The 27,654-nt window shown below is 37.1% G+C and overlaps 1 protein-coding gene across 1 annotated transcript in view; it reads left to right on the top strand.

Annotated features, from left to right (window-relative positions):
• Positions 1-27,356, top strand: part of ATP11B (ATPase phospholipid transporting 11B (putative)) — a 63,085-nt gene extending 35,729 nt beyond the window's left edge. Inside the window, exons 21-30 of the mRNA XM_054385752.1 lie at positions 1,971-2,073; positions 3,639-3,784; positions 5,632-5,691; positions 6,372-6,499; positions 7,918-8,056; positions 11,520-11,585; positions 11,878-11,981; positions 12,585-12,750; positions 23,498-23,631; positions 27,275-27,356. Of these exons, the coding sequence (XP_054241727.1) occupies positions 1,971-2,073; positions 3,639-3,784; positions 5,632-5,691; positions 6,372-6,499; positions 7,918-8,056; positions 11,520-11,585; positions 11,878-11,981; positions 12,585-12,750; positions 23,498-23,631; positions 27,275-27,356 (1,128 nt within the window). The remainder of the gene's footprint in view (positions 1-1,970; positions 2,074-3,638; positions 3,785-5,631; positions 5,692-6,371; positions 6,500-7,917; positions 8,057-11,519; positions 11,586-11,877; positions 11,982-12,584; positions 12,751-23,497; positions 23,632-27,274) is intronic.
• Positions 27,357-27,654: the final 298 nt, after the last annotated feature.

The following is a 27,654-nucleotide window of genomic DNA, read 5'->3' as shown; positions in this document are numbered from 1 at the left end:
GTAGCCAGATTTCTCCTTTGTTATAAAACTGTTCACCCATGAATAAAACTTGGTGTAGTATTAGATTCAATAAAATGTTAAAAGCAAGTTGGTTGTAACTAATAGGTGAAAAACAACTTTTTGGATGTGTCCACTTGATGTACATGTTTTTAGCTGAAATTTTTGGCATCCCCTCCCTTTAAAATGTAGTTATTTGCCTGTGTTCTTATTTTGTTACTTAACTTGATTTATAATGTGCTTTTTGTACTGCCAAATTCGGCAGATAGCAGCCAATAATGCTTTGCTTAATTCGGATCCTGTCCAGCTGATAATCTCCTTTTTATTTCCTGTGTTTTGTCATGAAGTACAGCAAAGCCTAATTTTGATGGCAGTGACTCTTTAATTTGAAACACTGAAGTACAGAAAAGCCTGAGACAAATGCCATTAACGTGGGAGAGAAGGAAGTATATGGCAGTTAGTCTGGCCTTGCATTTGGTTTTCTTCTCTAGACACCCTTTCTGTCAGGTTTATTCCAGGGTTAACTGGAACTCATCTTGGTATTTTCTGCCTCTCTTCTGTTAATTTTAATGCTTGTTAATATATGGCTAGTGGTCTTACTGCTTCTTTTTGTATATTTTATGGCTTAGAAAGCTTTTTAAACATCCTTCATGTCAGCCATTCAGAGCTCCTGATGACTGTTCTTGTTAAAATTTGCCAGAGGATTTGTCTTGACCTTTTCACGTAGATGTTTGTCTGTCCAGGTTACCACAGGCTTCAGTATCTTGTGAGGAGTGATCTGGGTGACATACTGCAGCCTTGTTTCCTCTTTAAGGCTTCTTGTTAAGATCTAATGCTAAATGTACTTGGAAGTAATTACCCTTTAGGAATGGGAAACTTCCAAGCATGAATGTTAATACCTGCAATTTTGGAATATATCCCCATAATCAGGTGAATTTCTCTGAACTCTGGACTGTATTTAATCCCCATTGTGTTTCTGGTGTGAATTACTGCTCATATGAACCAATGCTCTGACACTGCCAGCTAGAACTCAATTTTTTGAATGCAATTGGTTGTGTCAACTACCTCATGTCGTTGTTGCTCTGTTCATATTTCCACTTTGGGTTTTCTAGAACTTCAGGGAGAGAAATGCATTATTTCTTCCTAGATAATTATTTTTTGTTTTTTTAGAAAGCCTTTTGGATCTGCATTCACACCTTTACCTCTGCAGCCTGAAGCTTCTACTTTTAGTCATAGCTGTCTGGAAGGTTAATGAATTACTAATTCTACTTAACAGAAAAGCCTCATCTAACTAATTCCTCTGTATTTAGGTATTGTGGGTACTTACATTAATGATCTGCTTACTTTCTGTCAAGAGCTGGATATCACTGCTCTTCTTTTGAGGACTTTAGAGCATTGTATCTAAACAAATTTTTTTCCCTTTATCATATCTTGTTTTGTGACTTTTCTAACTGAGAATACCCATTAGTGATAATGAAATTGCTTGAAATACAAACTGTTTTCAGTAATAACAGCATATATTGATCTTTGAGCTGATACATTGGGTTTTGGGATGTCTGTTTAACACTGACTAGTTCCATTAATTGAAAATGTGAAGAATCTGGGCAATAAAGAGCATTAAGTCTGGATTACTCCCTAAGTAAATTTGTACTTGACTGTTCTGTATGAAAGGACCAAATTAGGAGTTGTAAAAGATCATCTAAATAAAGCCAGCCAAATAAGCTCAAAGCAGGCATATTTAAAGAAGACTTGTGGCCCAAAGCCAGCAGCTTTTCTAAAGGAACAATGAGTTTGCACATGTGGTATGCCAGAAATGTTTTTCACTCGAGCGTGCGCATTCATAAAGCATACTAATTATATTTACAAGCAGGTAACTAACTAAGATGCTTGGGAATTAGTGGCATGGTTTGTAGGCAGACTGTATGTCTAATCTGACCAGTTTCTACCTCTTTTGGGTTTTTTTTCCTTTCCAGGTAGTGCGACTGTTAAAAACATCTCCAGAGAAACCTATAACATTAGCAATCGGTGATGGTGCTAATGACGTGAGCATGATACAAGAAGCACATGTTGGCATAGGTAACTTTCTTTTGTCAGAGAGGAGATGCAAATTTTACTAGAGGATAGTGTTGATAAACACCTAAACTCATAAAATTTTTGCACTTGTGCATGACAGGGTCTTAATACAAGTCATCTGTTGTAGCAGTTCTAGTGAAATGTAAAATTTAAGGCTGTTTGCCTTCCTAAATCTTAGGTTTGTCATGTAGTTTAACAATAATCAGAAGTTCTGCTCAATGCTGCCTTAACAGCAAGGATTTCTTTGTAAATAGAATCTCATAAGTACTCAGCTTCAGATATTGGAAGTGGCTATCTGTAACTTTAGACATTGTAGATTTTAAGTTCCTGTGTAAATTTGACCTTTAAACCTTTCTTTGCACTAAACTGTCACTATTTGCACCACACCTGCATCATTCTAGAAAGGCTATTTGTGTCTGGTTTCTCTTCAAGAAGGCATTCATTATATGTCTTGAGAGACTGTTACTCATTCTCAGCTAAGCTTGACAGTTTTCTGTTTATTGTTATCTGGCCAGGACCTTTAAACTTTTTCTGCTGTGTAGTGTAGAATATACCAACTGAATTGGTACCCATCACATAGTGTTCTGGTATTTCTTTTACTAACTATGGATGGGTTTTGGTATAATAGTAAATGCTGGAGGTTCTTACAAAAGGTGTTGTACATCAGAATATTCAGTCTGTCACCCTTTGTGAGTAAAAAGATATGTGTAATGTTTATCCTGTAAGTCTTATGGCCATAATTTTTAAGACAATGAGCATAGACTGCTTGAAAAGGTTACAAGCCAATAGGAAATGATGCTTTATTCTACATCTGGTTTATCAACTAACTGTAGTTTATAAAAATAAAATGAAGTTTTTATTGTAATTTGTATTAAGACATTACATGTCTACTGCCCAGAACTAGTAAGTCTTTGCAATCAAGGGTGATAGGACCTTTAGACTATTCTTTTTTTTAACCCAAAACAACCAGCACTTCTAAGTATGAGGTTTTCAGATATCTGGGCCACTTCTCTTCTGTAAAAGAGGTTTTTGTATTCCCCATGTATGCTTACCCTAATCTTAATAATAGTTTTTAGAAATGAATCTGTGTTCAGCTGTGACAAGAATTGTCAGCCCATCAGATTAAGGAAATCATTATTGTAAGAGCAACATTTCTTTTATTCTACTGCTGAGTATAGACCACATGTTACTCCCAGGAAGTACTGTAAGAAAAACCTCTCTGAAGCAAACCATACTAAGTAAATTAATCATGGATTGGTGATGGCTTGCTTGGTTTGGGAATTTTGCTTTTGTACAAATGTTACTATTTGTATGTCCTTTCATAAATCTTTTCTTAAGCATGCCTTTTTTTTAATTGAACCAGCATCAAATGAGCAGTTTCCTTTAGTTGTTAAGTGTCAGAACTAACATCATCTTTTGGAACTGAAAGTGGCTGAAGTCTTTATAATGTTGTTAAGTGTGGGAAAACGGAACATGTAGCTGCAGGTCTGCGTTGTTGTGTTTTTGTTTTAAACTTCATTTTTTATAATGTTTAACTTGTTTTCTGTTTTGTTTCCCAAATGTTACAGGAATCATGGGCAAGGAAGGAAGACAAGCTGTAAGAAACAGTGACTATGCAATAGCAAGGTTTAAATTCCTCTCCAAGTTGCTTTTTGTTCATGGACACTTTTACTATATTAGAATAGCAACCCTTGTACAGTACTTTTTTTATAAGGTAAGTCTTCAAAGAGTGCCAATGAAGTTCACATTGAATAAGTAACTTTTTCCCAGCAAGAAGTTTGTTGCAGTTCTAAGTTTTAGGTTGTTAAATATCTATAGTCAAAACATTTTCTTCTTTGTTTTATTTTTTTAATATGTTTTACAACCAAATGCAGCAGTTTAATTGTGACATTTAGTACTTCCACCTAGAAATAGGTGTTAAATACCAAAATGAGTGTGCCCAGGCTGAAGGCAGATGTGCTTGCTCTCTGAACACAATATTACTGGCACAAAGTTGAATCCATTCTACAGCAAGTTGTAGAAGTATAACATTTTGTGTTCATTACTTTAATATGAACCAAATTCTTTCATCTTTATTAAAAGAAAAAAAGGAGCCCAGGAAGTAGGTGAGGGAGGGAAGGGCCTGCAGCAAGTGTGTGAGGAGAGAGCGTGCTCTTTACCTTAGGAAAACTCAAGTCTGTCAAGGATTATATCTGGGCCAGCTATTAAATGAGTGACAGAAGGTCTCCACTATCCCCTTTCTTTTCCTAAAGAGAAAAGTAAAGGAATAAGGGAGAAAGACTTGTGTATTAGAAATGAAAACAAAAACTAATGAAAATAAGAAATATATATAAAACCAATATTAAATCAAACCCCCCTGGTGGAAGTTACTCACCATCACCACTGATGCTGTGGCAGAAGTCCCAGACAGGATTCAGGGACAGATAGGAACTAAATTCAGGAACTCATGGATCAGAATCAAAGGCAGAACAGACAGTTGAAGAAGAAGAGCTTGACTCTAGTCCCTCAGCTCATATACCAAAGATGTTGCAGAGGGAATGGAATACCTTGTTGGTCAATTTAGGGCCATCTGTCCTGTCTGCTTCTCCCTACAGGTGCAGCCTTTTACACCCTCAAAGTGACACACAAGAGGTAGCAGTGGCCTTGGTCTGCACACCAGTCCTTGGTACTGACTATGAACATTGAGCATTTTCACTGCTAGAAGCAGACACTGTCTGTCAAAATATGCCATTAACTTCAGAAAGTGCAGCTGCTTAGAAGATACTGAGCTGAAAAGTAAAATCCCTGAACAGAATTTGTTCTGTTGTAACTCAAATCAGAATGTATTCCCAGCCTTGATTTAAAAAATTCTGAGGTGAAACACTGCAAGGGAAGTAAGCGCCAGGGACTGAGTTATATCTGGACACCCATCAAGAAGCTATAGGCATGGAACAGCAGCTAGGAGGAGAAGTGGGAGCATGGGCCAGGGATCTCAATCCTAGGTTGGGTATTAAATGTTAAAGTGTCTGGGGTTTGTTTTGTTTTTTTAACTTGGTTGTCAGTTTTGATAAAAAGTCAACATTCACTATCTATCTTGAAATTTATCTGACATCTATCACTGGCCACCAAGACACTTTTTATCTTCTTCTGTTTATTTCCATTTAAAGATGGTGTTAAGTTTTAGTTTTTGTCTATTCCCATGCAAAAATCTGACGTGAGCAGGGCACAGGCTTTCTTGAATGAGATGTGGAAGTTATTTTGCAAATAAATTCCTGAAAAGAGACTGAGTGGGAAACGGATGGATTTCTCTCATTTAACACTATTTGTACTTCCATAAGGAGATCTGTTCAACAAACACATATAATTATGTTTATAATTTTCAGGTCTATTGTCCCAAAGGAGAAACAAAATCAACTCTCAAGCAAAGTTTATTGCTTTGCTTTGCCAAATGCAAACAGTGCTGAAATGCTTTATGCTCTCCATGTGTATTCTTACCAGCTTGCCAGAGTTAGTAATGTCTTTGAGGGTTGTGAGCCATATACTGAGGATTAACTGTTTCCTTCACTTTTATTTTTTTTTCAGAATGTGTGCTTTATTACACCACAATTTTTATATCAGTTCTTCTGTTTGTTTTCACAACAAGTAAGTATTTGATGCCATGCTAAATGCATGCATATGAAATATACAGGGTAAATAACTGAAAGAAAAGGTAAAGAACTCTGGGCTAAAGGCTCTGGGGAGATCTTACAGTGGCCTTCCAGTACCTGAAGGGGGCCTTTGAGAAAGCCAGGAAGGGACTTCTTACAAGGGCTTGTTGTGATAGGATGAGTGAGAATGGATTGAAGCTTGAGGAGGGCAAGTTTAGACTAGATATGAGAAACAAAATCTTTGCAGTAAGGGTAGTGAGATGCTGGAACAGGTTGCCTGGGGAGGTCATGGATGCCCCCTCCTTGGAGATGTTCAAGGCCAGGTTGGATGAGGCCTTTAGCAACCTAGTCTAGTGGAGGGTATCCCTGACCATGACAGAGGGGTTGGAACTAGATGATCTGATTTAAGGTCCCTCCTAACCCAAACCATTCTATGAATCTATGAAGCTACACCGGATTTTGCCCTTAATACATACCCTGCTTCATTTTCTGTATTTGATGGCTTGATGTTGCTAGATGGTTATGTGAGGATAGGTTTTTAGTAACTAGCAAATTCACCTAATTAATGGGGTTTGTTGCCGCTATTAGCAGGCTAAATAACTTTTGATACGAAATACAACGAACTTTTTTTTTTCTTTGCAAGACTCAAAAAATGCTTTCTGTTTCCACTTTCAGACGCTCTATGACAGTGTATACCTGACTTTGTACAATATTTGTTTCACTTCCTTGCCTGTCCTCATCTACAGTCTTTTTGAACAGCATGTGCATCCGCATGTACTGCAGAGCAAACCTGTGCTCTATCGGTACGTATAGCTTACCTGTAGCCACAGGGCTGTGTCCTTTACCACAATCATGGCACCTACACAAGTCTGAACTTGCTATTATGCATTCCTACTGTATCTTTTTTTTAATCTATAATTGTGGTGGGTTGGGTTAGACCCTCCCCCAACAGTTTGGAAATGTAGCCCGAGGAGCAAATTTACCAGACTCAGAATTTTGGAAGTAAAATGAAATTGTGTTTACAAAAAGCAGACTAAATATAAAAGTATAAAAGGCAATAAACATATACAAAAAAAGAAAACCATGTAAATTTACAGTTTAACAACACCACAATACCCTCCCTTATACAAAATTCAGCTCTCTCACCAGCTCTCTCTGGATACAAAAGGGCTCAGAGGGCTGCGTATTGCAGCTAACCCCAGCTATCTCTCTATCTGCAGTATCTTATAGCCCAAACAGCAGATTGGTCAGGCAGCATGTAAGGACAGAGAAGCCAGAAGCCAAGCAGAGCCAACCCAGAAGAGAGAAAAACAAGCTTGTGCTCAAAATACAAGATATTTAGCAGGCCAATGGAATGAAATAAACTTATCTTGCATTATTCTGTGTCCAGTCTCTAAAAGCTGCCCATCCCTAGCACTCAAACTCTCGGGAAAACTTCTTTACAATTAAGATATCAGTCTTAAAACTGTAACAGTAATTTCTACAGTTTTTAGTAACACTTCATGAGAAGGAACTGCAGCTGTATATTTTTCATCCTATAAATTAACATGAGTATTTGAAGAGAAACATCTTATATCAGTCATGTTAAGACTAGAAGAGAACTAAGCATGTGGTCAGCTTCCATGATTGGGAGCCTTCTCTTCTGTCCTCTCCTATGTAGGAGGTGAAAATCACTCAGACATGCAAATGAAGAACTAGGGCACTGTGATTAGGGCAGTCATCACAAAAAATGCTTTACTAAGAAGGGAAGTCATTTCCTATATTGTTAAATGTCTTTCCAGTGGTAACGCATACTACTTTTTTTGAGAAATGTAAATATTTTTGTTAAAAAGAGATGTTTCTCTTTCCCTAAAGGTCTTTTAAACAGAACAAGGGGCAAGTATCAGATCTGGCTTTTCCATCCTCTTACAATTCCACCTCAAGGGAGAAGATTTCTAGTTTGTACTATTCTGAATTTGACTCATTAGAGACCCTTGCCATTGGTGATGCCTGCATAAAACAGAGGCAAATCATGAGAGCTCTCTGAGTTTTTTTTTTTCTTTTTTTTTAATGATTTATCTTTTGGGGGAGTTTTTTTTTTTATATATGTCAGCATTTGTTAAGTGTATCTTGGTGCAGCTGAAAGTTATATTTATTCAAAGCAGTAGCAGGCATGCAATGTGAACAGCTGATGGCTTATGTAAAGACAATCTGAAATCCCAAATCTGTTTTATTTCTGCAGAGACATCAGTAAAAATGCCCATCTGGGGTTTAAACCATTTCTTTACTGGACCATCTTGGGCTTTTTCCATGCATTTGTTTTCTTTTATGGCTCTTATCTACTAATGGGAGAAGACACCTCTCTGCTGGGAAATGGCCAGGTACATCATAAGAATTATTCTGCCACTGTATTTTTTTAGTGTTATTTCTTAATTTTTGGGTTTTTTTTATCCTCTTATGTAAGAAAAATCTTAAGATCTTTTATTTGGTTTTGGTGGTGGTGTTTTTTTTTGGTTTGTGGTTTGGTTTTTTTTGTTTTTTTTTTAATGAATCACATAATTACCAAAGATGCTTTGCCAGTATTCGTATTCATGTGTGCTCTCAAAGTAACATTTCTTAGTTTGGAAACTATAAAGACATGTTGTGAGGAAGTATATGTCCATAAAGAGCATGTTTTCTAGACAATACATGTGTTATGGTTGCTTAAATGTGGTTTTATTTTGTATGCCATTTTTGTCAAAATCCTGTGTTATTACTTCAGTAAATGAGAATTGATTCATTCATTCAAAAGTCATTATGAATTAGACTTAATTGTAGTGTCAAACAATGGCTTCTCTTTAGCATCAGTTACAAAATTAGGCTTAAATCTGAAAGTTGCCAAAATTCTTGAAGCTTTTCCCAAAAATGTGTTGCTTTAATTACTCAGAATTTAAAAAAAAAAAATTATACAAGATGCTTTTATTCAATAAATCCTTTAAAGACAATAACTTTAATGAAATACTAATTTGACTATTTTAAAGACCTTAAAACCTTATACAAAAAACCTCTGAAGTGTGGATAAAACCCATGCAAGTTTTCTCCCTCATTTTCCCTGGTTCTGAGTTAGTCAACCCACTTTAGAACAATTAGATACTGATTTTTCTCTTACACAACTGTTACATGTGCCAGTGGAAAAATACATTTGCTTCTCTCATGCCTTTCTCACTGCTGAATGAAGGGTGCTGATTCTTGGGTAGTGCTTGGCAGTGTTGCAAGTTTTGACACAAGGTGCAAAAATAGCATCATGGAGTATTCAGTGGTCACCTGGTGATGGGGAGTACTCAGGAGCTCAGGAACTTTAGCCAAAGAAAGGTTTTGCTTGTAACACTGTACAACGATCAGGATTGTCTTGAGTGACTAAAATCAGAGAGCATGTGAGTTAGTGATCAGCATCCCTGCAGAGAAAAGCAATAAAGGGAGAATGGTGCAGCTAGGGGAGGTACCTATTTCATCATGACATTGAAACATAAGAACTTTAAAATAGTTGTGTTTCTCTTACCACTGAGCATGAGTTGTAAGAGTGTCCTCTTGTCATTTGTTACAAGCTGTGTGACTTTGGTAAAGGACCTTCAGTACTCTTCTAAATGTGATTCCACACTGTGAAGCAGGTGCATTTATGTGCATCTGTCTTCTTTATCAAAGCACCTCACTTCAGTATTGCTTACTAAAGGTCCACAAGGCAGACACAGGCTTTAAAAAATATTAGGTAATGAATGCTTATTTTGAGGAGCAGGTTATATAGTATAAGTCTAGAACAGTATGTTAATGTAGACTTTATGGAGAAGGTCCTTTCAATGGTTTCTTGTATAAATTATCCTCAAGGTTTTTTACATATACGTAGTGAATGAGCGTACTGCAAATAAAGCTTTTAGATTCTCTTGGGCTTCTCATGTTTTCTGTGATGTGACTTCAAAGTTTTTATTTGGAATAACTCTTCATCTATCTGTGTTTGCTAAGAAATAGTTATTGGAACTGGTAGCATTGTGTATTGCAGTAAAATATATGTGGTGCATAAAGTAATGTTGCAAATTTAATATGTGCCTGGAAAAGCCAAAGTTAAGAGCAAGAGAAGTTTGAAGAAGTGCTTTTGTGTATGAAGTCCTCAACGAGGGTAGTGTTAGTGCAAGACGTTGCATTTTAGTTCCAAGCTTTCAGTTTGGAATGAAACAGAATGGAAAGGATTGTAAATGATTTCTTAATGCTGGTGGTTTGTTAGGCTTACCTCAATGCATTGTGCAACAACTTGATCTTTTAGTTCTTTTTTTCTCCCCACCTTTTTCATGCTGTGCATGTCGTCAGATATTGAAACCTAACAGGCAAATGGTAAGAGTTTAGAAGAGGAGGAGATACAAAATATTGTATCTGTTACTTCACAGGATTAAAGGATGCAGCATCACTAGTGTCAATGTGTTCAAAAATGAAATGGTGGCAAGAACCTGTTGACGTTTTGCATTCTAACTCTGGCCATTGAGAGCAGCGTTAGCAAAGACACTTTCTTTCACAGGTCACTCAGGAGCAGTTAGTCTGCTAATTTTATTGTGAGGTTATTACTGTAGCAGTTAATAGCAAGCATATGTCTTGTTAAAGATTGCCATCAGTATGAAAAGCAAATAGAAGGCTTCAGAAGCTGTGTTATAACAGATACTTCAAACGATCGGTAAATCCAGACTGATGGCTGCCTCAGTTTTACACCTTGTGTAAAGATGAGAAAAGCAGTTGTGAGATCTATCACCAGGCCATTGGGATTTTTATTTTTTTTTTTTTTTTTTTTTGGGTCAGAGCTCTGTAACAAGGACTACAACTGTGTGAATCCCAGTTCCATGCCCCTGTGCTGTTATGAACAAATCAGCTCTAGGATGACTTTGCCTGTCTGCATGTAGTACCTTTCTCCTTGCTTGCTTAGTTTGCTACTGTTAAATAGAGAGTTGAGGATGTCCTCGTTGTTCAGTATGTCCCTGGCAAAAATAGCTACAAACCAGCAATGCCTTCAGTTTCAGCACCCAGACTGCTTACAAGAGCAGAGCAGTCAGACCTATTGTAGAATGGCAGTGTGTGTTTTGAGTAGCACGTGTGTAGATAGATTACAAACTCAGCAACCCTGCTTGGTTGTCAGAGCTGAGATTTTGTTGTTGTAGAGCTTGTTCAGAGTTTTGATAGCCTAATTTACATAGAAAAGAGAATACAAAAGTGACCACATAGAGCATTTTTTTTTAATTGAAGCTTGATTTTGTGTTTATTAGCCTTGAAACAAAGTGTCTTTTCTTTAGAGTTTTATTTGAAAAATGCAATGGCACCATTATTTTTGAATCGTGAAATTGTGCTTGAGGTAAAAAGTAAACTTTCAGATGATGCTGCATGTTGAATCTGGAAATATTTAAATTCAAAGTGTTTTTTGCACTTACATTAAAGTGAATACATTCTACTCAATACTTGCTTTCATTTGGATGCTTATACTTAATTGTTCAAATGGAGATCTTAATTTTCCTATCATTTTATGTTACTATTCTGGACTTCATTCATGCTTCATGTTCAGCTTTTATGGCAATTTGTTTTAAACCAAGAAGAAAGATGACTTGTGGGTTGTGAATTTTGCTATTACATAAGCTTTTTTTTTTTTCCTAGTAGTTTGTGTTGTATTCTTCTTGCTTTTTGACAATGATTAGTTGTCACAAGCTTATGTCCACAGACTTGTTTCATTAGTGTAGCTGACTTGAGAAGGATCTAGCTTACTGTAAATGCTCTTAACAGTTTTTTTTGTTGTTGTTGTTTTTCTCTGCCATGATTTTTGCCTTGCCATTTTCTTAGATGTTTGGGAACTGGACATTTGGTACTTTGGTCTTCACTGTTATGGTTATCACCGTTACAATGAAGGTATGAAATTATACTAATTAATTCTGTATTTGGAAATGTAAGCAAATATATAATAGAATAATACCTTAAAATCAATCCAAAAGTTATACAGAAGTAGTTGATTCTTGAGGATTCCAGATAAGTGTTTTTAATATTTAGTTTCAACGGTGTTTGAAATTTATCTTCACACTTTTTGCATGTTACAATAATGTTTAGTGTTTGAGCTGAAAGTTCCTAAGTACATTCAGACCAGTATTTATAGTTTTCTGTTGGAGTAGGAGTAAAAAGTTAATTGAAGTTATCTTTGTTTTAGATGGCACTAGAAACTCACTTCTGGACATGGATAAACCATTTTGTTACTTGGGGATCCATTGTATTTTATTTCATATTCTCCTTGTTTTATGGAGGAATTATCTGGTGAGTGATTTATTTATTAACTTTTTTCCCTCACTCCTTTCTACAGCACCTATGAAAAAATAGTAGTATTATGTTCTACCATCTTGCTCTTAATTTTGTGACAGGCGTCAGAAAATAAATTTTTAAACCTAAATTGACCACTCATTTTTGGTGGTTCTTTTAGAACTTTGAGCAAAGCTGCTAAGCTGTCCTCTACTCAAGGACAGCTTGTTTCCAGCAGCCTGTAACTATAAATGCTAAGTAGATAGGTTCTGAGATGTGCTGGATAGGTAAACGTTTGCAATAAATTAAAATGCTGTCGTTTGAATCAGTAAAGTGATGTATTTCTTTAATGTATTTGGGCTCTTGGAGGGATAGGATGATTTCCTGCAAAATGATTGAAAACTAAACCAGGAGGCTTCCCTCCAGAGTTTGGTAACCTTCTTCCCCAGAGTTTCTTTGCGGGTCAGGTCCACGAATTGTTAGACTTCCTCATGGACAGATGCGGTTGTAACTATGTCCTGAGGGATTTGCTACTTGATGAACATAACAGGCACTTGAGCCAGCTGTACTTTTGTGTCTGGAAGATCCTTTCAATAATTGTCACTTCTTTTAAAATTTCAGGCCATTTTTACATACCCAGGACATGTACTTTGTATTTGTTCAACTGTTGTCAAGTGGTTCTGCTTGGTTTGCCATAATCCTCATAGTAGTTGCTTGTTTGTTTATTGATGTTGTGAAGAAAGTGCTGTACAGACATCTACAACCAACAAGTACTGAGAAAGCTCAGGTAATGTTATGCTTTTGTATCCAACTTGATCAATAGCTAAAAGAACATATTTGTTAAAAATATATCTCATAAGCTAATCATTTTCCTGTGATTTTTAATTACCCTCTTCCATTACTGTCATGTTTAATGCACAAAAGCGTTGCCATTTCAAAAGATAATTGTTCATTTAAATTAAAAAGAAAAAAAAGACACCATTTAACAAGGAAATAACATTTATGTTTAAGTAATTGATGTTAGAAATAGTAGCATTAATTATAAAGGGGCCACTTAGTCTTTCGCACCTTGACTTGCAACTGTATGAGTGGATCATGCTACCTCTTTTTGTACCACTGTAAAGGTTCTATAAAGAATTTCTAGATACTAGAAGCTCTCTTTTCAACTGCAGTTGGCACTGAATAGTTCTTAAAATGTGACAAAAACAATAATATAAGAAATTACTTTAGTAGGACATGTTTTAATTAGTGTCTCTTCAATCTTGTTTGTGTCATATGCTGTGTATTTGGTTGTTGATTAGGTACTGAAAGAGAATTACCCATGTGGCATTTTCATAAATTCATAGAAGAGGTCTGAAGATACACTGTGAGAATAGAAGCTCCCTTTTGCCTGACAAAGGCTGTAAAACCCATGTGCAACCATCCTGTTGAAACTAGGCTCTCTTTTAGGTAAATATCTCATCTGTGTTGGGCAGGATTTTTTTTTCTTTTTAGTGACAGTTACAAAGATATCATCCTGACCCATAGACCCTGGTCTAATAGTTACTGTCCCTGATTTCACTTTTCAGCATTTTTTCTCTTTATACTTTTTCATCCTGACCCATTAGACCCTGGTCTAATAGTTACTGTCCCTGGTTTCACTTTTCAGCATTTTTTCTCTTTATACTTTTTCATCCTGACCCATTAGACCCTGGTCTAATAGTTACTGTCCCTAGTTTCACTTCCCAGCATTTTTTCTCTTTATACTTTTTCTGCCAAACTGAAAAGCCTTCTTTTAACAGTTGCTTGTTTAATTCACAGTTAGGTTTGATCAAGTTAATTTTGTCACTGATAGTAGGATAGCCTTAAATCTTTTGTCAAAAGGGTTATTTTCCAGTCTTGTAGTGATTCTTATTTCTCTTCTAATCTTCACGTTTTTTCAACCTCATCTTAAGTTCTGGATTTCAGCAGTGGACACAGTATTCCAGCACAGAATATATCCGTTCCAAGCATGCAAATAATAAAAACCCCAAGCTGGATTCAGTGTACAGAATATTACACATCAATAACTCCTTATCTTCTGCATCCTTTTCTCATCTGAAAGTGATTATATTAGTTTCTTCCAGGTCCTTGATGTGAGGTCGGATAGCTTAGGGCTAAAAACAATGTGAAAGTGAATGAAGAACCCAGCTGACAAAGATATCCCCACATGCAGCTGTGTTCTAAAATATGTTAGTGATTTTTAGCCCATTTGTGTGCCACATTGATTTTGTGCTGTCCTAGTTGCTTAATCCAAATTGCACGGAGCTGTGTGCTCTACTCTTTAACTCCATTACGTCAATACTGGTACTTTTAGCATCTACCCTTGTAATTATTTTTCATGTAAGTGAATGTTGACTTACATAAATTGTATTACCCTTCTAATTTGTGTATTAAAAAAAAAAATCAAAACAAAACATGTGAAATATTCTCTTAATTTTCCTAGGATCAACATCAATGCTGACAAACTTATTGCTACCCAAAATGACTCCTTAGTCCCTTTTCAAAACTAGAACAGTAGCTGCTTTTTCCAGTCTTGGAATTTGATAGCTAAAAACCAAGTTAAGTAGCCACTAGCTTTCACAAAGCTATTCAGCTAGACCTGATAAGACTCTTAATTGCATGTTACTGCACTTTTTGGATTAGGGAATCTCAGTACAGGAAGAATTCTATAGGTAGTGATACTTATTTACTTTTTTATATGAAAACTAGAAGCAATATTTATCAAACACTTCCCTTTCCTTCTTTCCCTTACATTAGCTATTCCTATTTGGCAGTGTGTTGATGTGGTTGTTGAGGTTTCTCATGTTCCTAAAGTACATGAATTAGAAAACAAAAAGGCTACATCATTTTTCCCTAGCTTTATCCATATACTAGTTCTTGCATTCTCTTGATTTCTGAATCAATTCTAAAGAATTTCTGGGTTCAGTTTGCTTCCATTAGTTGTGTTGCCAAGGTCACAGTTGGACTTCTTATTTTTAAGAAGGAATCTTGATGAATGTCTGACACCTTTCCTGTGGCTGCAGCTTGATTCATAGCCATGGGGATTTTGCTTTGTATTTTTCTAGCAGTCATCTTTTTTCCTGTTCACATTCTGTTTTGCCATTTGACAGTGTCAGCATTAGGATCTGTGTTTACCAAAATGTAAAGGTTTTTGTTTTTTTTTTAACAACTTCATTCCTGATACTGCAAAGTTGAGGGATCCAAAACCTGATTTGACCAGAAATGCCTCAGCAGCCATTCAGTAGTTTCTCTTGTGTGTCTGATAGTAAAGTCATAGTTAACAACATATTTGTGAAAAGAAAGCATGAGTTTGTTCCTTTCTTGAGATTGATCTGTTGAGATTTCCCCACTCTTGTTTTTAATGGGACAATCAGCCCAAGGGAATTTCATTGGCTACTCTTCTTGTGAGGAAGTAGACTTAAGTGAAGATGAACATATGACCAGTTCAGAACATTTGTTGCCAAGAAGTGACAGAATGCTTATTTTGTGATTATACCTCATTAGATTTGTTTAAAATTTCTAGTAAATCTATCTTACTGTGTTTGACTTAGGTCTGTTGCCCTGAAGTAGCTTCTAGCAATTTCTGACTATAGATCTGCTACAGAAATATATAGGAGGAAGTGGCCAATAAGGTAAAGCTGAGTCAAAATGTAAATCTTTGGGTAAATATAAATCACAGCACTACTGAAGGGAGAAAGGTAATCCTGAGTAAAGGTGTCTGTTATAGTTTAGGTGCAGAAGTGTACAGATCCTTTTCCTCAGTCTGAAAGCTAAGGTATACTTAAGAAGGTATACTGCCAAACAAGAACTGGCTGTGATGATCCCAGGAGCTGTCCTGAAGGTACCAGGCTTATGTTCTGTATATGATGTGTATTCCACTTAAATAACAATGTCTTGTCCTGTGTCTTTCTCTCAGAAAATGACTGCTGCTACTTACTGACATGTATGTTCCATCCCTTCTCTGTCCAATTGTAGATGTACTCCAACAGAGTTGCTTTAAGTGACGAGTTCATCGCACTGCAGCCATTGTCCAGGGCAAGGAATCAGCTGAGCAAAATTAGGTAGAGTAGGAGGGGACAGTTCCTCATCAACTCTTTGCATGCTGAAGGTGAACTAACCAGTGCTGAGAGAGATGGAAGAGGCATGACTATTAGTGGGTTGAGAGGGCAATACCTGCAGTGCAGATACATTCAGTTTGGTTATTTCTTGGCTTTGCTCTGTGTTTTTGAGCCAAATGCTTCTCCTAAGTAGCATGTGTTGGATGTGCTGCTTTTAGGACAAAAACATCCCTAGCATGATGCTCAACTTTTCAGAATACAGATCTAGCTCTTCTTGCATCCATTCTTTAATTAATCACAGTTTCTAGCATGGTTATGATGCTTTTAATTTCTTTATGATCCAAATTAACAGTGCTTTTTGCATGCTGGATAATTTCAGCTTCATAAGGCTGTGCCAGGAAGATCCATGTATTTCAGGCAGCAATTTCCTGCAAGTTCTTTGCCCATTTTAATTTGCTTTACTTGTGTTGAAAGAGCAGAAAATGTTTTAAGTTTGGGCGTGCACATCCACTTGTGCAGCTAAAGCTTTTTGTGTTTGTTTTGTGCATCTATAAAGTGAGTGTTGTTTGTTTTCAATGTGTTATAGATACATATTCCTACAGGCATTTGGCTACAAAGTCCTAGAAAATTGTTCAAAAAAAAAAAAAGATCAAAGCTTACATGGGGTCTGTGTAGGAGAACCATTATGATTCTGAAACGCTTCAAACGCACTGAGTTCAGTACCTGAAATGCTATCAAATGCTGATTCTCTTTTGTAAGACTAAAACATTCATATGCATCAATAATGTCTCAACCTGTTTGATGTTTTATCCCACTCTTAATCTACTTCTATGTTCTACAGCAGGAATAACTGCAAAGAACTGATTCCTTTTAGATATATATTTTTGAACGACTGTTGTTCAAAAACGTGCAAATAGATGCAAGGAGTAGAAACCAACCTGCATTTAGGGGACTTAATTGTTCTTTAACTGGGAGAAAGTGGCTGATGGGAAGCTGACATGGTAAAGGACTAGCAGAGAATGGTTAGTGGTTAATTGAAACAGATGATCCAAGTCCTTTTAAAGGAGGAGGAGAAAAGCTTTGTATTGCCAGTGAGAGTGCACAGCAAGGCGAAATTTGGAATGACTGTTGTGTTTAGCTGTTAATTGTCCCACTGTGAAACATAGCAGCTTAGATTTCCAGACACCCCAGGGAGGTAGTGTTGGGACATTCTTGTTTTGCTCTGTTTTAAATTCAGCACTTGCTAGCTTTAAAACAGGCAAGCTGCAGTATGCCTCTTGAATTTTAGTAAAGGTAGCAATATATTGGGGAGATTCCAGTGCCAAAGCTCTTAAAAGTTAGCCTTTAAAATTCTTGGTTTATCAGGTTCATGTAAATAAGTTAGCTTTTAAAAACTTTGGATGAATGCAATTTAGTAAACCTTTGTTTTCTCACTGAATTATTGTAGTAAACTGCTTGATGCATTATCATTGTCTGCACCAAAAGTTTTATAACAAAAGATTTCTTTCCAGAAGTTTTAAGGGTTATGCAACTGGATGGTGAAAGAAAAATAAAGCTGTCTAGCAATGCAGCACTGTAGTTACTAAAAACAGGAAAATGACTGCTAACTTGAGGGGATTGCCTTCATATTATACTTAGGGAAGAAGCTGACAAAAACAAGAAATTTGTTTTTCCTATGACTAACAAATGGTTATGCAAATCCAATTCTCTAGTATGTCAGAATATTTACTCTGTGTGTATCAGATAGTAAGGTACCTGAAGTGCAAGCACTTGAGTGCTTTATTGCTGTGCATTGAAATTGTAAAGAAGAAACAAATATTTGAATTTCTCTTCTTTATTTGTAGTCTTCCAATGAAGTTCAGAGGCTATCCTCTGGATACGTGACCCAAAAGAGTAAAAAGGAAAATCAGTTAGTAGATGGAAACTCTCACTTCACTGTACTAAATAGAAACTAATTTGGAATAAGGATTATGGATTGGTTTCTGTGGTGTCCAGGGCAGCTATTTTCCAGAAGCAGTAGAGCAGAGAAAGCAAGGAAGACTGTAGGAACATGAAACAAAACAGCTGCACCTGTAGGCAGCCAGTTCAGTCACACCTGATTTGTACATGCCCACCCAGCAAGTGCATCCTTTGTGACTGCATAATGCATGTAGACTGATGAAAAGACTTTGGCAGATTTTGGTTGCTTGTTATATGTCTATTAAAAAACCTCAAGGTGAGTGTAGCACCACCTTAAGCTGATTGTGCCTCCTTCCACACATGTGCTTACTCTTCTGGTGATAGACAAAAGGAGAACACCTTTATGAATGCAAATTTAAAGACAAGTTTGGTGTTACGATGAACTTTTCTGTCTATAGCCTTCACAGTGTGCAAAAAATGTTCAAGTACATTTGTGATGTACAGTTCAGGGCTCTGAGGGTTGGGTTAGGTTATTTTAATGTCCATGTCATTCCTGTAAGTCAGAAATGCAGTCTTGTGTGTGCCTGTTAAACTCATGCCTCTGAACTTGTCTGTTGCCTCTGTCACTTGGGATGAAGAGGGAATCAGACAGCACAGGTCAGGCACAGGCTTCATGCTTAACTGGAGACTGACTGAGTGCTACTTCTTTCCTCTCTAGCTGTCTCTCCTGTTCTTGGAACATATGAAATACCTGTCTTAGGTTACTAACTGGGCTCCATTGTATCTCATTTCAGTTTTGCCTTTGTAAACAATGTTGTGTGTGGTCATATGTGTGTATACATGTCTGTGCTTCATAAGAACTGTTAGAAATCTTAAGCCATATGTGAGAAGTGTTGCTTGAACAGATGTTTTAACTCTACATTCTGCTGGCATTAACTATGTTTTTACCTTTGAACAGTGTGATACAACTGTGCACAGTACTAGGGCAGTGTAAAACACAGAAAGGGGTTTTATTTTACAGTGAAGGCTGTCAATGTACAATGTTCTATCTGAGACTCTGAAGCTGTAGCATTTGCTTTAGCTTAGCCAAGACCCTGTTCTTTCCCCATCCACAGGGCCATGAGTCTGTTGCTGCCTTGTTTTCCCTTCACCTCTGTACTGATTTGCCTCCTTCAGCTGTGTACAGACCTCCAGGCCGTGGTTTTATGGCCTTCATTACTTGTCTGTATATTTTGCTGTTATTACTGTTTCATAGGAGTCCCCTTTTGGTAACTGCCATACCTGACCCAACCCAGCTGTGTAGAAGTCAAGGACAGACTACTGTGTCTTTTACAGCATAAGCAACCTACCATTTCCAAGTAGACTATTCAGATGCAAATGTGCATTTGCACAGGTGAAGTACACTAGAACATCTTAGTGTGCTAAGCTTTGTCCAAGGGTAATCTCTTCCTTTACAGCTTTGTATGGTTAGAAGAGTGGTGCTGATCTGTTAGCTAATCCATAGAATCTATCACCAAAAAAGGGAAAAAACACTACTTTCTATTTACCTTCAGTCACAAAAGTGCATATATTTACTTACCTGAAGGTACTCCTGTCTGATGACTTTGCAATTACAAAGTAATTTGGCATTTGGAAGTTTCTTTGACTCAAAGAGGAGTAGAAAGACTAGAAAAGTGTTGAAAGCATTAAGTGCCAGTGAAGTTGTTCCATGTCAGCCTTCTTATGTTTTCTTTTAAAATTTTAATTTTAACTGTTTGTAATTTTGGTACACACAGTATATTAAGGGTTAAAGAAAGTCAGCCTTACAGTAGGGAGCATGTTTAATTGTGGAATAGTAATAACCATCTCATAGATACTTTCTGAAACATCTGTGTGGCATCAGACATGTTGGCAGCTAGGTCCTGGGCTCAGGGAAATCTGCTGCAGTGCTCTCAGGCTTAGATGTGTTTCCTGTCCAGCAAAATCCCAACTGTATATTGCAGTTTGATTTCAATGTTTAGTTGAAATGTCTGTCTTGTGGCATATAGAATACCCTGTAATAAGGCAACCAGACTGAAATGGTCCTTTCTGTTAGAAGGGGAGAAAACAAATAAACCTCCAAAATCTGAAAACTTGGAATAGCTCTCAGATTTGATGGGGTTTCCCCTTTTGTAGTCTGAGCTGTGCAAAAAGCCCAAACACTTCTAGTGCACTGACAAAACTGTGTTTGACCCACCAATTAACTTTTCAAAATTGCCTCTTTGCCATGGAAATATGTCTTGTTCTCTCGGGAACACAGCTGTAAAGTGAAAGTTCATGTAAAAATGGTAACTGTTTTAAAGCAATGCAAGCATGGTGCTTTATAAGATTTGTTGCTTTTCTGTCCTTCTAGATGGAAGAAGATAAGGGTTCAGTCAGCTCAGCATGTGACTTTGCTGAAAGCAGGCACAGAGGGGAGGACAATAGGCAACTGCTAGACCCATCTAGCCTACCCGACAGTTCTTACGTTCACTAGGTAGTACTCCCACTCTACCCTAATGTGTGTTTTCTATATATCATATTTATACATAGATCAAATCTAGACAGTCATGGAGCCATCTCCAAAACACCCATACTTTTGCTGTTTACCAGAAAATTTGCATCATAGTATGTGGGTTTGATTTTTTTTTTTAATATTTTTTTTTCCTTATCAAGCTGAATCATTCTTTAATTCTGCACTTCAGTTGCTTTTGCTTTACTACATGAAATGGGCCATTGTCATATAAAGTATTACATTTATTGTGATCCCAGGTCTTACCTCATGAAACATTTTATTTGCAGGCTAAATATGAATGGTTTCAGATATTTCTCCATATATTTTTTTTTTTTAAATTTCAAAACATTAACTCTCCTGCTTTTTGTTTCCTGAGGGTTTGTTTCAGGTCTTTAGAGAGCTTTATGCTGTGTCAGGTTTTACTTTGATATCAAATTTGTGATCATAATTGCTGGTACAGAGAGAAAAGTGAGAACAGGGACTCTCTAGCATAATCCCAAGTATCTTTCTTCCAGCTGGTGGCTATAAATATAAAAATCCATGTTCACTAGGCAGTGATACATCTACACATAAAATGGAATTTATTTATATGTTGTCCTTTAATGCTTTCCCAGTATTGCTTTACACTTAACTGTTGAATTTTATAAAACATAAATGTTGTTTCCAGGCTTATGTAAGTTCACATTTGCAGTTCTTTTTTTAAAGGGGTAGTATTAACTTTCCGTAAACTGGTGTTCAGGTATGTCTCTAGCCTTTTGTGAGTATGTAACTTGAAAAGAGCAAAGGAGATTCTATTGAAGAAAAGACACCAGCCCTCCAAAACCCAGAGCTGGAGATTCACTCCTTGGAAGCTAGTTTGGGTTACTCTTACTTGCTCTTTCTGCCAATCTTGGGGTAATATCCAGGACTGCTAGCTCTCAGGTCAGCAGATTCTAGGTTAAGAAAATGTCTAGTCCATCTGATCCTACATACAACCACTGTAATAGGAGCTTTTACAGTGACTTTAAAGATAGTATATGGTCTGCTTCAAGGTAATGGATGGGCTAAATATTCTTTCTGAAATTCTAATTGCAAGAGTTTGTTTTATATTGCTGTGGACACAATGGTGAAGATCACTGCATGTGCAGCAGGCAGCTTGCTCTCTGACCTCCTAGCAGGAATTGTTGCTTCTTTTCTGATACCCTGAGTGCAGTGTGAAGTAACTGTGTGAAGGTCATATTTGCTAGCACTGCACTGCTGCAAATGTGCTGTTACAGATTATGATATATTCTGTGACAGTACAGTTGTGACCAGATGTGATGGTCATCAAGTAAGGGCCTTCAGGGACTCAAGCTCTCTTAAGGTGTGTTTTGTTTTAATTTTACCAACCCCCTGTCAGTTGCAATGCTTCTGTTCCTGTCTCTTAGGTATTTACAGAAGTTCATTGCCGTAGTAAATGTTTATTTTGTGTCCAGAAGACCTACCAAATGAGTGCAAGTTGGTCAGGAGCATGTCTTCTTGCTGCACTCATTCATGGCCTCCAAGGGTTTCAGTTTGTGATGCTTTCTGTAAGGTCATACAGCTGTGAGCTGACAATCCACGTTAAGTGGGAAGATCTGGAGGCAGCATGGGGAATGCACAACAGAGTTGAGGAAGGAGCAGGCATAGGAAGAGATGCGGGGAAGCTCCTGCCTGTGTGCTGCTTCCTCCTTGTCCTACCCATTGGAATTTTTCTCTTGGATTTCCAAATGCCCTTGTTTCTGTTACCTACTTCTTTGTACTACAGAAATTGTTCTGTTATGCAGCTATAGCTGTCCAGCTGTCTGTTTTGAGGGATTAAGAAGGAATGCACCCACTCCTAGTAATCCATTCCCATGGGAAACTCAGATTCTTTGCTTTCCTTGCAGTGTTGGGCAAGTGTGGGTAGCATGGAAGAAACTGGGGTTGGAAACTAAGTCTTTAAAAACAGTCAGTGACCTTTGGTCGCATGGTGAAAAGCTGGGGGAATCTCTTAAGTGAGCTGTGGCCTGTCCTAGATTAAGATGCCTCCTCCCAGATTTCGTCATTCACTGGTTTTAAGACTGAGATAAGGATAATGGATGTTTAAATTTACCCACTGTGTTTGGCATTTGTTTGACAGGAAGCTGTTGTGGAGAGTTGAAAATTAAAATAGAGTCCCAGCATTCCACATTCTTATTTCCTTTTTAAAAGGATACTGAAGTCAATTTTGGATATTCTCTCTCGATCAGTACTAGATTTCAGTTAGATTTTAGTTATGCTGTGATTGACTAGTGTGCAAAAATAAAACAGTGATAGATGACACAACACAAATCCATACATCTCTGTATTATTGCTTTCATTTTCTTTGGGTCTTTTTCTCACCTATGGAGTGAACAGTATAGGAAGTTTATTGTGCTAATGTTGAATTATTCTTCATGCTGGCATGAACATGACTAAACCTTTCTAACATCAGCCTTGTTTGCTTTTAGATGAAAGGTATTCATAAAATCAGGAATGTGTTTTTGTTCCTTACCAAGCTAAGGGTATCTATGCTCATGGTATAATGTGAATTATTATAGGAGATTGCTTTCACATTTGTTGAGGAAAAATTGTTACTTAGTCAGGTTGCTGCATTGTATTCTCCAGCCCTGGTCTGAAGCTTTCTCTTGATGGATTTCCCTGCAACACCTCCACTGAAGTTAATCAAGGCATCACAGCTTAAACTGCATGACACTCTGCTCCAGAGATTCATTACAGCTGTAAAGGCAGAGAACTGCTAACCGGTTTATTTACAACATGAAGCAGAGGTGATGCTAAAGGAATTCCCTATGCTCACCAAGGCTGTATTCAAACCTTGGGCACATCAAATTTCAGTGTGTATGCACCTTAGGAAGGAATCTGGTAATGTTATTCATCATTGTCATTCTTTAAAATTGAAAAATATTCAACACTCTAACTTTAAGAAAACCTGCTCTTCCTGAGCGTTCTCTGACAGCGTCTTCAGTGCTGGAATCTGTGCGTACTGACTTTATTTATTTGTCTGTTTTTTTATCTCCTCTTTCCAGCTTACTGAGGCAGGTTCAGGTATCAACTGCTTGGACTCCATGTGCTGCTTCTCAGATGGGGAAACAGCATGCACATCTGTTAGAAGAATGCTGGAACGACTAATAGGAAGATGTAGTCCCAGCCGGGTCAACAGGTGTGGCATTTCTCTCAATAGCCTTTGCTGCAGACGAGTCTCCTATAAACTGGAACCTGATGAACCTGCAGCAATAGATGTGTAGCAAACTGGCTGCAGGTTTTGCTTCTTTTTAAGTAGAAAATGCAACTCTTTATTGTACTTTTTTTTTTCATCCTGAAAGATTAGTTTCTTGTTTCTTTTTGGGTGCTTTTCTTTCAGGATGCAGAGGGGGGAAAAACGGTTTCCAAATGGTTCCTGTTTAAATGTTCAGTTTGGCTCTCTCCAAGTTCTTGTGTTGTATCTTCCATAATTTCTCTTGATTTGTACATTCTCCTCCTTAGAAAATCAAGCCTTGCTGCTGTTTTTTTTCTCCTTTTTATGATTTTTTTTTTTTTTACCTTCACAAATCAGGAGTTGTTTGTAAAGTCGAAAGACTTTTCCCTTTCGTTCTTGATTTACCTTGGAGCTTGCATTACTCCTGAAGACATACAAAAGGCCTACACTCCTTCCCCACCCCTCCTTAAATATAATTTCATTGCCAGAAGGAGAGTCCTTAAATCTTTCAGCCATTGATTGATATGAAGATGAAATATTTTTGTAGTATAACTTTTATAATCTATTTCTAAAATCAGAGTAATTGACAGAGCAGAGCCTAAGAATTTTAAACATGTTTTTGGTTCTAGAAGGTATATTGTCCAAATCATGTGTGCCATTCCAAAGTATGTGCTAAATAAATCTTTTTCCTTCACAAACCAGGTGTGAAACAACCCTCAGTGGGATAAAAGAACGTTAGAGTAAGCAAATATGTCTGAGGAGCAACACTGCTCTTGCAGTCAACGTAACTGTGAGAAAAGCTCTTACTTAAACCTGCTAATGTGCCATCTCCCCATTGCCAGGTAGAGGGATAGCTAACAAACAGGGAAATATTTGGGGGTAGAAATAAAAATAGTCTTTTGTACATCACAGTCTCTCAGTCCCTGGATGATATCATGGTCTTTCAGTGGTCAAAAGGCAAACCTGAAAAAGTGGCAAGGAACACATTCGCGAGGAAGCTCATTTTGTGTTTGAAGAACTTTGTCTCTCTTGGTTAAAGGCTGTGATATCATTCATTCAGTACAAATCTCCTGTGGGTAATTTTCACTGACAAGCTCTGTCAGTTCTGATTCTGCCTTTAGGTATTGACTTGGTGTGTAGTACATCTCTGGTCTGAACTCTTGTGTCGAACACTGTCTGTGGTCTCAGTTTCTCTTTTCTGGCTTTGCTTATGAAATGATTCGATGTTTCTACAGATCTAGGGTACAATTATGCAAAAATGTTTCATTCCACATGAAAAATGAACTGTTATGATCATTAAGGACCTTTTTAATTCAAACTCTTGCTGTATAGAAAGCGGGCATGGTGTATAAAATAAACAATTTAATAGACTTTTTAATCTATAAGGTGAGCATTTAATTGGTCTAAAAATCAGCATTTTGGTAGCAGTTACTCTTAAGTTTTTTTTGATGTGGGTTTTTTTCCACTTCTCTGTAAAACTGTGCTTTCCAAATGAGAGATTCTCATTCTACTTTTTTCATTTACTGTTATCTAAATAAGGCAGGTTTTTAGGTAACATTTGCCTTACCAAAGTGTAGTCTTGTAAGGTAGGTATTCTGTCTTTATGCATTTACATTTTTACAATTTCCTCTTTTTTCCCCCACTCAATTTTCTTTCTTTTATTACTTACAAATATTTATTGAAGATAACTCATATTTGACAGAATATTAAACTGAAGACTGCTTTTTTTGTTTTTTTTTTCCTCCCTCAGGTTTCTTTTCTGCTTACCTCGTGTAATTTTCAGACAAAGTTCCATCTAGCTGAGCAATTCTGGAGTTATTAGAACGCAGATGTTAGTATTATGTTTAATGAATATGCAAAACTGTTGGTGCTACAATAAGGGCTTGAAGTTTTGTAGATTTTGTTTCTGCCTCTGGTTGAAATTATCCTGAACCATCTTCTGGTTTCACTTAAATTTATATACAGTGCAAGTAGAAAAGACTCTTTTTGTTGTTGAATTTTAGTCTTGCATGCTTTCTTCAATGCCTTCAGTTCCTCCCACTCAGCACTGACATTAAAAACCTCACCTAAAAGTCAAGGTATAAGACTACTTTCCTGCCAGTATGTGGAAGTCAGTGTTTGTGATTGCTAAAATCATGAGGCAGTTGCAAGTTGTGAAATGCTGAAGGTACAGTTAAGAAATCTATCTGGTGATTTTAAAATGCTTGTACGATTATTTAGCATTTGTTCACAAGCTGGAGCTGCTCTGAATTTTTATTTTTTTTTTTTAAACCGAAAGCTGGTATATTCAAAAGATTGCACAGTCCCAAACAGGATGGTGTTTTGAGTACTTGTGCTTTATAAACCAGCTTCTTATTCAACCAGGAGGTAGCTGCAAATGATTTTTGTTGAATGAAGTGATGCTGATAAACGTCTTCTGTGTGAGCGCTGCGGAATGTCGCTAGCTTGTGCTTCATTCAGTGCTCCTGATATTCTGTCAAATATGATATTCTGTCAAATACAGTAATGGAACATGAAGTCAGATATCAAATTTCAGTGGAAACTTTGAATCAAAGGTGTATAAATGCTTGGAGTAACGGGACACAGGAATAGAGTCTCTTGTACTTAATTTACTGCTTGTAAAAATGTATTTGAGAAGTATTTTCTATAGCGTCGTTCAGCAGTTAGGATATCAAATGTGTGGTGTGGTATAGTAAAATGCATTTTTGTCTGTCTGTTCCATTAAATTGTCTGTCAATTTGTCAGTCACTAAAATACTAAGAATGCTTGATCACATCCATTTCTTGTACAGTAGGATTCATTACTGAGTTGTTTGGATCTCCCATTAGTGGTACTCGTGTCAAAGCACCGCATGTAAAAGTTCTAAAGAAACAGCAGATTTCTGACAGAGGCAAATTCAGAGGATAAGTTTGTTATGTTTTGATTTCCTGCTTCCTTCCAACCTTCTCTTTTTCAGCTTTGCACATTCACTCCTATAATATTGTTCCACCCAGAACAGTATTTCATCCTCATAAGTGACGCCCTTAAGAGAAAGACAATGTGAGATCCCATCTGACTCAAAAGCTGTGACATGTTAGGTAGTTTTCCTGATGCCTTAAATTTTAACTTACCTTTAACAGTAAAGGGTGAAATAATGGCTTCCTGGCTGTCTGGATGTTTAACATTAGAGCAGCAGAATCCTGCATTACCAGGTTAGCTGTGTGTACCACAAGGCTTTTACTAGAATGACCTTGGGCTGTATCAAATCACAGCACTTGCAGTGCCTCAGCTTGCACATGCAACAGATTCTCCTTGAGGCACAAAACTAAAGCTTTGATTGTAAAACTGGCATATGGTCATTTTAGTGATGAAAATACCTGGAGCTGTGAGCAAACTTTGCCAGAAAGGAAGACACAGAACTGTTAGCTGACATGATTAATTGCAGTCTGTTTTGAAAGGTTTGCACAAATTGCAGGTGCCTCCATAAAATTAACAGATCAGTCTTTTGAAGAGTGATATTTGCCTAATCTCCTAACACTTTTTAATCTTTCACTTTTATAGACTTTATTCCTCACCTCTAGATTGTAAATTCCCAGTCAGCCAAACTTTTCTTTTATTGTTACTTTAGATCATGGAGTTCCTCGGATCCCTTCTATGCCAACGACAGAAGCATCTTGACTCTCTCCACAATGGACTCAGCCACTTGTTAACAGGGACATTTGTAAATGCCTTGTGGAAGCCATGTGGTGCTCACACCTATAGCAGGTTCTGAAGTGAGTTCAGTGCTACATCCCTGCCCTAGAAAAGGACTAGCATGGCTTGCAGATACAAACTGTGGCTTGTCTTGTGGCCTAGCATAAGCCATCTGGACAGTAATCGCTTGCCCTATTTTTTTTTTTCTAACTATATCCACAAATTGCTAAATAATTTTTATTTCCTTTTTTTCTTTCTTTTTTTCTTTCTTTTTCCTTTTTTTCTTTTTTTTTTTTTTTTTTTTTTGTAAGGAAC

The sequence above is a fragment of the Indicator indicator genome, chromosome 13 (assembly GCF_027791375.1).
Source record: "Indicator indicator isolate 239-I01 chromosome 13, UM_Iind_1.1, whole genome shotgun sequence".
NCBI classification, from domain to species: Eukaryota; Metazoa; Chordata; class Aves; order Piciformes; family Indicatoridae; genus Indicator; species Indicator indicator.
This window is presented reverse-complemented; position numbering and strand designations above follow the sequence as displayed.